At 37.9% G+C, this 12585-nt stretch overlaps 1 protein-coding gene across 2 annotated transcripts in view; it reads left to right on the top strand.

The window, feature by feature from the left end:
• The window catches only part of TGFBRAP1 (transforming growth factor beta receptor associated protein 1), a 34356-nt gene extending 23404 nt beyond the window's left edge, over nt 1-10952 (top strand). For both annotated transcript variants that reach the window (XM_057369468.1, XM_057369469.1), the window contains exons 7-12: nt 35-92; nt 1438-1581; nt 2605-2751; nt 4051-4210; nt 5754-6187; nt 6812-10952. In XM_057369468.1, coding sequence (XP_057225451.1) covers nt 35-92; nt 1438-1581; nt 2605-2751; nt 4051-4210; nt 5754-6187; nt 6812-7000 — 1132 coding nt within the window. In that variant the 3' untranslated portion in view covers nt 7001-10952. The remainder of the gene's footprint in view (nt 1-34; nt 93-1437; nt 1582-2604; nt 2752-4050; nt 4211-5753; nt 6188-6811) is intronic.
• The last annotated feature ends 1633 nt before the right edge of the window (nt 10953-12585 follow it).

The raw sequence follows: 12585 nt of genomic DNA, 5'->3' as shown, positions 1-12585 counted from the left end.
AGCAATTTTAATATTATTTTCTCTTTCTTTACAGGTATTTTGCACTTGGTCTCCTGTATCACTACAATGGTCAGGATGCTGCAGCACTTCAGGTTAGAATAAAACTTATAGTGTAATCTGTAAACCATTCCAAAGTGTTTTAACAATTCGATAAAACTTAATTTATCTGTTTGAAAAGCTGCCATGTGTATGTGTGTGTGTATATATATGTATATGTGTGTATGTGAGAAACTTGAAACTTATACTAAGACTTCCTTGRATAAATCAATATACTAGATGTGGAAAGTCTGAAGAGCTAACTGAAGTTGACAGCTATTTACATGCTTGTATGCTATTTTTTAAAAGCAAAACTATACATACCAGAACATATGTGTGTACTCCTAAAGATGGACAGAAGTGCTAAAATAATCAAGCAAACACTTTAAAAGGTATTTATGGGACTCTGGAAGTATGCACTCKGCTGATTTATCAGTTTGCACACAGCAAAACAGCATTGCAATCTCATGGCAGACACTGATAGCAACAGAGAATTTATTTCCTTATCTGGTGATGAAGAGTGAACACATTCTGCAAGACCTGTGTGTTTCAGCTGGGTTAGCAATCCCTTTGGGCACCTTCCATCTGATGTCACTAATACTAGCAGTGGGCTGTCCACTGCAGACTGAATGATTCTGTTGTTCCTGTCTGMAAAACTTCATCTAGAGAAATTAAAGTGTTCTTGATGAGTACATAAYGTGTGTCTCAGACCATATCCATTATCTTTGCCTTATTGTGTGACTTTTTGAGCACATTAATCCCAATAACTCCATCAGATGCATTCAAGTTAGTTAYATAAATAGTAATAATGGCCTGAGCAGAAATTTTGTAAGGGCAACAAAAATAGTATGTACATTTGTCATGTGCAAGAAATCTTCAAGAATCTTTATGCTGAAAAAAAACAAGGTTTATTGCTAAACTGGTCTGCTAGGTGTGGCATATTTTAATTCCAGTTATAATGTACATAAAAATAATACCACATTACCATGTGGTACCATTTGTAGCTCTTCAGTCAAAATGAAASAGAAGCAGAAAACCAGTTTTTCTTCTAAATTGCTTGTATCATTTGCTTTTAATCTTGCACACGTAGAACACACGAAAAGTATGCCATGCATTGGAGAAAATTACTTCTAACATAAATTTTATTTGTGATTAGTGTACCTYCTTTAGTCATTTTCAGAATGAGAGCCCATGTGGTATGGGGTCTGAATTGRGTGAATATGGCAAGAGAAGGGTGTGATGGCAAAAGTGAGTGACCAGTGATGTTCTTTGCAGTTGGTGTTCCTGTCAACTCTTTCTAATTGCATGAGTCTTGTACTAAGTCTTTTAGTAGSTTACATAAATTTTGAGGTGGAATACCTATGATGTGTTTTAAGCAATTTAATCTGTATGTTTTTGCAGTTGTGGGTGAAGATAGTTGATGGAGACATTCAAGATTCTACACGTTCAGATCTCTATGAGTACATAGTAGACTTCCTTACATTCTGCTCAGACCAAGACCTAGTGTGGAAGTACTCTGAATGGATTTTACAAAAAAATGAAGAGGTTTGTGATTAATAGATTTTTCACAGAACATCAGTATTTCTCTGCAGTGCTGTTTGGGTTTTCAATTTGCTGTTTTTTCTTGATAGCTGATTGGACTTTTTGTAGCATATTTAATACCAGTTAAATAGTGATCAGCAGAAGAAAACTTCCAGGTTTCTCAATTCTTCCAAGTCCCTCTATTAGCAAGTGCTAGTCATAATTGCCTCTTTTTATTCTGATAAMAAAGTTTAGGGCATGAAAAACAGCAATTCTTCTGTTTTCTTCMTATTGAGTTAGATAATTTTCAAAAAGTATAATAATTTTCAAATCTAAAATAAATCATCTGACATGTTAGCTGTTGCTGCTGCTCCKTATTTTAAAGGGGATGGATGGTATCTGTGTACACCAGGACATGGGATAAATAGCCTTCATTCAAGACAAAATTTCATTGCTAGAAGAATTAACTTAATCTGCTGAAATTAAAAAAAAAGCAACATCCATTAGTAGGGATGTGGCAGACATCAGTGGCAGTTAAGTTGAATGTTTGCTGCTGTGTCAGACAGTCTTTGTTGTTCTAACTTGTCACTGCCTAATTTATATTAATTTAAGCTTAGCTATTTTGTGTAATGGCAGATTTCTAAACTTTTGGTTTGGTAATTACAAAAGTCTCTTGCTCCATCTGTGTGAAAARGCTGTGTGAAAAGCTTAGAACATTCTGGTCTCTGATTCAAGGTTTCTTGCTGCAAAGGCTGAAGTCTCTTGTTCTGTTATTGTGCAAATCCATTGAATACTTTTTGTGGGAGTTGTGCCCAAGCCAAGGTTTATAAGCTGAACAATATATAGACTACAAATTGAGGTAGTTTAAATAGGAGTGAGTGAGATCACGATAAGCACAGRGTAGTATAATCCTGTGGTGCTGGGYAGGGTTTTCTGTTTATCTTYCTGARTAAYGTATTAACAATAGTGATATTCCTTTTTCATTTTAAATATTTATTTAATACAGTGGTTGCCATTGAGTTCCTAAATGCRATTAACTCTTTCTAGGTTGGTGTACAGATTTTCACTAAAAGGCCTGTGGAAGAACAGGAGAAAAACAGCATTAATCCAGATGATATCATCAGTTGCCTTAACAAATATCCTAAAGCACGTGTCAGATATCTAGAACATCTAGTACTGGAAAGAAAAATAGAGGTGAGTTCTGTRAGAATGCTAAAAATAGGCATAGTATTCAGAATGCAGATTATGATCAACAAACCTGRAAAAGGCAATATCTGGAAAATAGGCATAATAAGTCTTTCAAATGTATTCAGAGTGGGGTAGGAGTGTTTTTAAGATTAAAGCAAAAGATGAGGAGTGGACAACTTCATGATTTTGAATTTTTTAACACTTGTGATGGCAAGACAGTTGCTTATGTCACCCTTACTTTGGGTGGTTTCTTACATCTGGTTGTTGCTTACTTTTCTATTTCACGGATAAGGCTTAAACCTTCTACTGGTAAGATCATAGAAAAATTATCAACAGCACTGCTGRTCCTATTGCACTCTAGCAGCAATATATTAAAATTGCTAATTTAGTGTTTCACTAGTAAGAATGTTTTATTCTGTCTTTCTGGAGAGATTTGAACAATTAACAATCATATTAAACCAGGCACCCTTCACTAGAATTCCAAACAGGTCCTGATGTTTAATGCCCAGAAGATGTATTCACAGGTCCCTGAGTGACAGTGTATTATACCTTTGGGGGGGTTTAGCTCAATACAAAAGCAGCCAACTGTTGTATTTGGATAGGAGACATTTTAAGCACAGGAGAAGTTACTTTAACCTGGAATGAACAGGAAATGAACAGTGAAAGAACTCTGCAAAACTGATGGTCAGTGCACTAATTCACATTCTTCAAATGCACATCAGTTCCCCCTTGTTGGTATTGCAGGTGTGTTTGCACCATGACTGATGAATTGTGCTAGTGTCTGGTGTCATAGGTGTTTCCAAACACACTTTCTGACTTAAACACGGTGCCTTTTAAAATATTTGTAATGAAAGTAATTAACAATTAAATCTACCTGCTAGTAAAGGCTGGGTTATAAATCAATTTGGTCTTTAAAAATTTTTAGATTATTATGAATTAGTGAGACTGTTTAAAACAGTCAAATCATCRGCTTGTTTTGATGAATATTGGATAGTGGATAACAAAAAAAAGCACTGTGCTTTCAGAGTGCTTGTCCACCTCTGATGGCTTGGTAAGATTTTATTGCAGAAATAGAAAAGGTTGAAGGACATAACTGAATGTAAATATGGGATTCCTCATAATGTMATTTGTGAGGCTGCTCTGAATTAAGTTGTCTATCTGCATGGAAGAAAACTTTGTGATTATTTCAAATTAAATAAKTTAAAACATACTTCTATGCAATTAAGTAAATACTCATCACTGTTATTGCTGGGAAGAAGAGATTGTCTTTGTAAACTGAGTTAACATTGTTCTATTCATCTGCAGAAAGAGAAGTACCATACTCATCTAGCTGTCTTGTACTTGGAGGCAATACTTCAGCTGAAATCCATGACCACAGATAATTGTACAGAARCAACTGAACTGCTGCTGAAACTGCGCAGTCTGCTTCAGAAATCTGATCTTTATAGAATTCGCTTTATTTTGGGTAGGTTGCATGTTGTCTGTTATAAATGCTGTGTGTTATTTCCAGCTGGAAACAAAACAATAGTCCTTGCAAGGACTATTTATGTGTGTTTGTTTGATAGGTTGTATTTTCTAACACAGGTTAATTTAGAAAGCAAATCTGTTGGTGTTGTCCTTGGTCTCCATAGCTCCAAGGGTGTGTTTGCCACTGCTGCAGAGACAGAATACCAAGTGGCCAGCACAAATATCTGCATACAATTTTCTTAGTCACCTYCTTTTTAATGATGAGCATGTAACTTGTGACAACCATTTGCAAATGAAAGACAAGTTTATTTTGTAAGCAACCTGTTTCTAGTAAATGGAAGTGAAGCAATGAAGAATCTGATTGCCAAGAAGTTGTTTTCCATAATCCTGAAACTCAGTCTGGGGTTCATGTTAAAAAAAAAAAAGAGCATTCTTTTAAATGAAAAGCAACATACATGTTACTGTTGGTATAAGGCAAGCAACAGCTGAGCTAAATATTTTCCTTTGTCAGTGCTTATGATAGTTGATTTTTAATGTTTCATCCACTAGAATGCAARCATGCAGTGCAATTAAGCAAGCYACTTGTTTAAATCCTCTCTGGTATRGAGGATTATGGCTGAAGAATGGAAGGAAGGATGGAATAGTGGATGAAAGGAAACTGACTTGTTATTGAACTGAAAGATGWGAAATGATTTTTTGAAATTCAGTGGAAAAAATTCAGTGTATGTGGAAATAAAAATAGCTGTGTAGCAACTAAATTTAGCAATTTTAAATGTTTCCTTACCTTTCCAAGCGGCAAAATATTATATGATGGGTAACGTACAAGTATAGCACCATCATTGAAACTCTTGTTCTTTTTCACCTTTTTGTTAGTTTGCGAACAAAGTTTTCAGAGAAAAGTTACCAAATTGATTATTCTGTTGAAATCCATGTACTCCAAAGTAAAGGATTTCTTACATGACAATTCTTAYATTACATGAAAGTGAGATCAGTGCAAGCTAGTGTGCTTCTCCCTGGCAACAAAAATATTTTGGTGAGAAAAACATTGTATTTCCATATATTTTACATAGGCCGATGCCAAATCTTCATTACCTATACGTAATGAGATGATTTTCTACTTTATTTTGACATGCCAGATGAACTTGTCACTCTATCTGCCTATTGCTGMCACTTAAACTTTAAACTGGATTGAGGGTTTGTAGTGCCCTTTTCTTRAATGGAAGTACTATTTGATTTTTATTGTCTCTTGTGGACTTTATTCTGTGACTTCCTATAACAGTGGGAGAAGCAGAGATTAAAAATATTGCAGTTTCATCTTACAGTTTATYATACATGGTAGCAGTGTCTGCTAGAATTTAAAAGGTGACAGTGACAACGGTTTATTACCTGTTTTTAGTAATTTCTTTGTCCCATATTTTGTGGTACTCTTTTGTTAGAGATGTGTTTCCAAGCATCTGGACATTGCTATACCTAAAAGCATCTGTCTTCTCTATAGTTATTTATTCCACTGAGCAAATTTTGCCTTGTTTCTTRTTTAACAGACAAAATCCAGGGCACAGACCTTCATATGGAAAGTGCGATTTTATATGGGAAACTAGAAGAACATGAGAAGGCTTTGCATATCCTYGTCCATGAGTTAAAGGACTTCCATGCTGCTGAAGAATACTGTATATGGAACTCTGAGAACAAAGATGTGCAGTACAGACGGAGGCTTTTCCATATGCTGCTGTCAGTGTATTTAACTCCAGGCACTTCRGACTGTGCACTCATGATGGCTGCTGTGGATCTCTTGAATAACCAYGCTGCGGAATTTGATGCAGGTCTGGTTTTGCAGGTGGTGCCTGACAGCTGGTCAGTGCAGCTTCTCTCTCCCTTCCTGGCTGGAGCAATGAGACAAAGCATTCACACGAAAAGAATGRCTCAGGTGGCACTTGGGTTAGCACAAGCTGAAAACTTAATCTACAAGTACGAGAAGGTAGGTTGCTGGGCTGTTTTTGAATAAAAGCACTTTGAAGCTTAGAACTTGAGTCCTTTGATATACAGTAATCAAAAGAAGTTTAAAGAATTAGCACAAAAGTTGTCTTCATGTCTTTGGCATTTATTAGGGTTTTTTTGCCATGATTACTAGACTCAAAATTAATTGTATGTTTCCTCTGTAATACAAAAGAGAAAGTAGGGGCCTTGGGGCCTTGAAATGGGAAAAACCTTGGTGAGCTTCTGGCTGAATTRAAGTGAATCTGGGATTTTCAGATTAACAAAGTTCTTGCAGAAACTTGTAACAAGTGTGAATTAGCATTTCTTTCACTAGGAGGGAGTGTCAGAATTTCCAATTCAGTTTTTTTACAGCATCACCTGTCAAAATTTGTAAGAAATTATCCAGTACTTAGTATTAACTGAAACTTGGTAGTAGATTTTGTTAATAGTAAGTYCAGTTGTGAAGCTTTCTTCTATTCCTAGATAGGGCAGCGTTGCTTAGAGTTCACAGCAGATTCTTAAAATTGTTTCTGTTTTATCCATTTGAAGCAGTTCCAATTATGCTCCATCATTTGCCTTTCTTTCTTGTTAGATTCACATTGGATTTTTTTTCCCCTCTCTTTAGGTTAAACAAAAAGGAGCCCCGATTTTTCTTTCCGACAAAAAGGTGTGTCAGGTGTGCCAAAATCCTTTCTGCGAGCCTGTGTTTGTAAGATACCCGAACGGGAGTATGGCCCACACGCACTGTGCTGCAAACAGRCACCTCAATTCCAATGTGACTCCTCACTCTCCCAGCTCCAGCAATCAGACTTGAAATATTCCCACAGYTCCCATGACTTATACCCCATTGAAAGTGGGCTGGAAAGAAAAAAGTGCAGCTACTTTAAGTGTAAATCAAGATGGACAGCTAGTTTTTGGGTTAATGGGAAGACTTCCAGTAAATATGAARTACTGCTACTTTTCTTTTTGATTTCTAATGAATGTAGATAGAAAATTCACTACCAGACATGGARAGGTGCAAATATGGGCTCTTCTGTGTACAGGAATAAACACTTAAGAGAAAAGKAGCCTTTTCTTCACAGTGAGGACAAATGTTATGGAGTGAAGGCAAACAGTTATTTTAAGAATTGTCACTTTGCACTGACCGTGGTGTTGATAAATTTGTGGAGGGGAAGATGGCATCTATTGGAGTTGGAATTCTTGAAGWGTGGTAGGACAAGATTGGCATCATTGCAGCTTACTACGAAGACAGAAACATGCATCGATTACAGAGTTTGCTGCAGCATGTCTTCTTTTGGGMTGGATTCTCTTCCCCAGGATCACATTATGAACTTCACATTATRAACACATTATTTTCTTTGCTCTACAAAATTTTTGCTTTTGATGCACTTTTTAGTACCTCCCTCCCATCCACCTGCTATATGGAATTTAAATGTAAGCACTGCTCTGTTAGGTTTCTGCTCCTGCAGTTACTGTAACATGTTGAGTGGAAGCCAATAGCCTCAATCACACAGGTGAACTTGGAAGAAAAAAAAAAAAGAAAGATTGTCTGGTCAGACTGTAGTCACTTTTATATGGGGGAAGAGACCCTAACTTTAATATTGATTTATTTATTAATATGCAAATACATTGTACATACAGTTGAATAAATTGATCTTACTATTCTAGCATTTCTTTGGAGGATTAAGATGTAGCTGATACMTAAGTGTACAGATTATGTGCTAAGTGTTTGCTATAACATAACTTAGGCAGGTTGGAACTCCACAGAAATAGGTTTTAGTGCTTATGGATGACTTTGTGCAATCAAAACCACAGAAAGAAGGTATAAAATTGTAAGAAATCTACAAAAGCGCACTACAGGGGTACTGGGTTTGTTATATTCTAAATATTCTGTAAATTAAAGTTTTTCAAATAACACAAACCCCTTACTTAACTGCCCTCATATGTATTCACATTGCTATTTAAACATTTTAAAGCGGTTGATTTAAAAGAAAAAACTTCCTCCAAGAGAGATYAAAAAAATGGCAACTTTAAATAAAAGTTAAGTATTTCAAAGTGAAAGCATTTCTTTTAATTCTGTAAAGGTCTAATAAATTCCAAGCTTACTGATCAGCATGCAGTTGAGTTAGTATGGCTGCTCCCTGTTTCAGAATTCCCAAATCAGTGGAAACTTTCAGCAAAATGGAGTGTCCMCATGCTCGTTTCTAGAATCAGAGGATAAGCTGAGTTGGAAGGGATGCATAGGATCATGGAGTCCAGCTCCTGGCCCCACACAGGACACCCCAAGAATCACACCATGTGCCTCAGAGTGTTGTCCAGATGCAGCCTCCTTGTACACAAAGGCTGGCTTAGGAAGCTGCCTCCAAGAAGGGGCAACCAGACTTCATCCAGGGGAAAAAGATATCCTTCTCTTTCTCATAGAAACATATAACGGTTTGGGGTGAAAGGGACCTTAAAGATCATCCATTGCAACCCCCCTGCCTTAGGCAAGGACATCTTCCCCTAAAACATGTTGTTCAAAGCCTCATCCAACCTGGCCTTGAACATTTCCAGGGATGGTGTGTCCACGTCTTCTCTGAGAACCTGTGCCTGTGCCTCACCACCCACACAGTAAAGAATTTCTTTGATAGCTGATCTAAATCTGTCCTCCTTCAGCTTAAGGCCCTATAGAGCTTTGYTCTATCACTACATGCATCTGTAGAAAGTCCCTCTCCAGCTCCCTTGCTGGATCCCTTCAGGTACTGGGGAGGTGCAGTAAGGTCTGTCCAGAGCCTTCTCTCCAGGCTGAACAGCCCCAGCTCTCTCAGCCTCTCTCTGYRTAGGAGAGGTGCTYCAGCCCTGKAATCATTGTGGCCTTACTCTCAMCTCATACCAACAGCTCAACATCTTTCTTGTACTGTGGGTCCCAGAGCTGTACTCAATAAGGGGAGTACTTTGCTTTAAAGCAAAAGATCTTTGAATCTTTCTCCTTCCTGATTTTGAAACGAGGCAAATAAAACTGTTGTGTTGAATTTTAYTTGTTTTTAAAAGCTTGAGTAAGGAATTTTGTATTCTTTGTAAGCCACATGTAGGGAGAGGCACTTAGAAAAAAGTGTGGGCATTTCTGACTCRGTTCTGGCATGAGTGATTCTGCTGTGGCACTGCTATAAGCAGATTCTCTATCTTGTAGTCATGGGTTTTGAACGTTGTGTGTACAACTGGCTGTGATCATATAGAAAAATGGTCCCCTGTCTTAAAAATAATTGTGGAGTGGAAGTGATTTTTACAAAGACCCTATAAACCTTTCGTGTACATTAGCATGCATTTCATAAGAAATACTTCCTTTTGCTGCCAGCATCCTCAGYGTGCTCTATTTTTCTATTTAGTTAGTATTTACTGAAAAAAGGACCCCTCTCCATGATTTAGACTAATTCTAGCCATGAAGTAGTGATGAACTACTGTTGCAATGGAATAAAGATCATATCATTCCATACCTCAGGAAAGTCCTCACTTGCTATTTCATGAAAAGATATGTCTATAAAAGATTAAACAATTCTTCATTAATAGTCAATATCTTTTTGCAGATGTGTACTTTGGCTAAAATGCAGCAAAAACAGTACATACAGAACAAATACAGAAATCAGAATAATGCAAGGTAGCATTTTTGCAATCAAAAGTGTGGTTAATATTTAGGTTGGGGGCACCTTGTTCTTTTAAGCCCTGTCCCCCCAAATGTGGACTGGAAATACTGATTCATACATTGTTCCCTGTTGTTTTGTTACTATAATGTTTTATACTAGAACTCATTTGAATGAATTAATATGGAAATCCCATGAGAACTAAAGGATAAAGCAAAGAAAACCCATGTGAGGCAGAGGCAGAGCAAGATCTCAGCAGGGAAGTGGCAGGTGKATGATGCTCTTCCCATGTGTATCCAGYACATGAGCAACTGGGATAGTTCTCWACTGGAGATGTCWGTTCAGAGCGGTTCTGTGCTTTGTCACCAGGAAATTTATGAATGGTCTGCATTCAAATTTCCTTAGGTGGGATAACTGCAACACCCCTTGGGTAAGAGAGCTTCATTCTGGAGAACCTGAATTCATTCCTTCCTTTCTTTTGGCATTGTCAGTCTGATATTCTTGGTTTATGTACCTGAAATCCTGGGCCAGCATTGCTCCTATGGTAAGTTCTGGTGTGGCTGCAGCAGCACGGAGGGAGTGAACAGAGAAGGAACCAGATTTGGTTATTAATTGATTGCATATGTGAGGGAGAAGAGGCAGGAAAGAGACATATTTCTCTGACTATTCTTCTTGTTAGGAAATTGAATGCTTTCTGGGAGTTCAAGCCTGATGTTTTTATCTCTGGTTTAGAGAATGTGGTGTCTTAGACCTGCCCTTGGAGAGWAGAGATTCTGCAAGAATATTTCTTCTTAATTTAGCTCTTGCTAAATCATTTGTAATTCATCTCTCACTTTTTCCAATGAGTCTCCTCCAACTTTGTAGGTGTGAAAACCAAAACAGAAGTGCAATTTTTTTTATGTGACACTGTAACTGTGATTTGGGACATAATGAGATTAGTCTCTCACACTGACGACTGCAGATATTGAGACACATTTGTCTAACATGTGGCCTCCAGTTATCACAATACTGCAGCTCTGACTTTTTTTTTTAACCATTCACTGCTACAGTTGATGGTACATACAAAAAGCACTTGTTAAAGCTTCTTCATATCTCCACACTTCCTCACATAAAAATTACCTATGATGTGTGTATGTCATCATACATGGTTTTCCCAAGTCAAAAAGGAAAAATCCTAATGAGAAAAATTGTTCACAATCTGGCACTCTGCTCGAAATAAGATTCACAGCTGTACATTCATAAGAAATAATTTCTTCTATTTAAATGAATAAGTTGTCACATTAAGGTCAGTATTCATGTAATATTGTCAAAGCCAGGAGAAAATCAGCATTTGGGATTTGTTACACAGAGCACACTCAGGTACCTATGAACTGACTTGYCCAGGCAGCCCATACTGGGGTGGCTCAGGTGTGGACAAGTCCAGGTTGCAGTGAGAGTTCTTCTCTTTGCTCCCCCTGCTCCCATTTCCAGAAACTTTCCAGCCTTTGTTACCTGATAATGTCACTCTTSTAGCACTTAACTCACATGGGTGTGAACCTTGAGAGGTCTGGGGGACCCCTGAGCACATCTGTCTTGAGTAAAATGTCACTTTATTACATCAGCCATGTGAAGCTCTGCTAATGTGAGCTGTGGAAAGGCGGTGGTAGGGGTGGAGTATGTGTATGTTTTCTGAGAACTTTATTACATGTTTAAACACACAAGCATTATCCTGACTGCTGGGTCTTTATAACAACATCTGTTCTTCGCAGGACTCCTGTCCTGAACGACATTAAAATATTTTGTTTTATACGGTTCTACCAAGAAGTAATTTTTTGTTTTATAACTCTTCCCAGTTTGCTGCAGTCTCTATTCAGCATGGCTCTAAGTGTTTTATTAACATCCTGCTGTTCGTAACAGGCAGCAACTAATACGTTTTCATTGTGAGCTCTCTTCCTATTGCCTGTATTTGCTAATTAATTTTTCTCTTGCTGTACAACACTTTGGGGCTTATGCCTTGTGAACACTGGTAATTAAATGTGCTGCTACTTTTTAAGGGAAAAGAAAAAAAAAGTTAATAACATTCTGTAATGTATGATTGATTGCAAAACCGAAGTTCCCCTGCAGTAAATTTGTTCAGATGGAAATCTGTGCTGCTGAGGCTTTTGGACTTAGTGGTTATATTGGTGAACATACAGCAGTATGTGGAATGTACAAATGTATAAATATGTTGATTTTTAATAAAAAAAACCTTTTAATTATGTTTGTCATGGATTCATAGATACATAAACCCTGGAGTGTGAATGGCCAAGCAAATATTCTCTAGTGGTAAATAGAGGATTAATCAGGATGACTGACAGAGTTGGTCCATATCCCTAACATGTGGAAGTGAGGCTGGTGCTTACATACTCTGCAGAAGGTGCAGAAGGTCTTCATCATCTTCCTCCTCACTGCTCAGGACTAATGGCTGTGGCTTCAGGGCCAAGGGACCAGGTGCTCCCCACTTCCAGCAGGAGGGACCAGAGCCACAACAGTGACACTGTAGAACCTGCTGGTAAGGAAACCCCAGGAGAGAAAGGGGGCAAGGGCTGGTAAAGGGTCTGTGGTAAGCCAAGGAAACTGGTGTGATCTCTGAGTGGAATGAGAAAGAAATACAAAGGAGAAGTGCAGAAAAGGAGTGTTCAGGACATGCTGGTGTGAGCTGATTCAGCTGCTCTCCAGCCCCACTGTGCCAAAAATCYGGCTCAGTGGCAACTACAGGGAAGGGGTTTTGTTTGGAAGTTCAGGTCTGTGGTCATTTGGCAAG

Source organism: Malurus melanocephalus, unplaced genomic scaffold (genome assembly GCF_030028575.1).
Source record: "Malurus melanocephalus ecotype Western Australia unplaced genomic scaffold, MMel_1.1 scaffold_111, whole genome shotgun sequence".
Taxonomy (NCBI): domain Eukaryota; kingdom Metazoa; phylum Chordata; class Aves; order Passeriformes; family Maluridae; genus Malurus; species Malurus melanocephalus.
The sequence above is the reverse complement of the archived record's forward strand: the minus strand, read 5'-3'. Positions and strand labels throughout refer to the sequence as shown.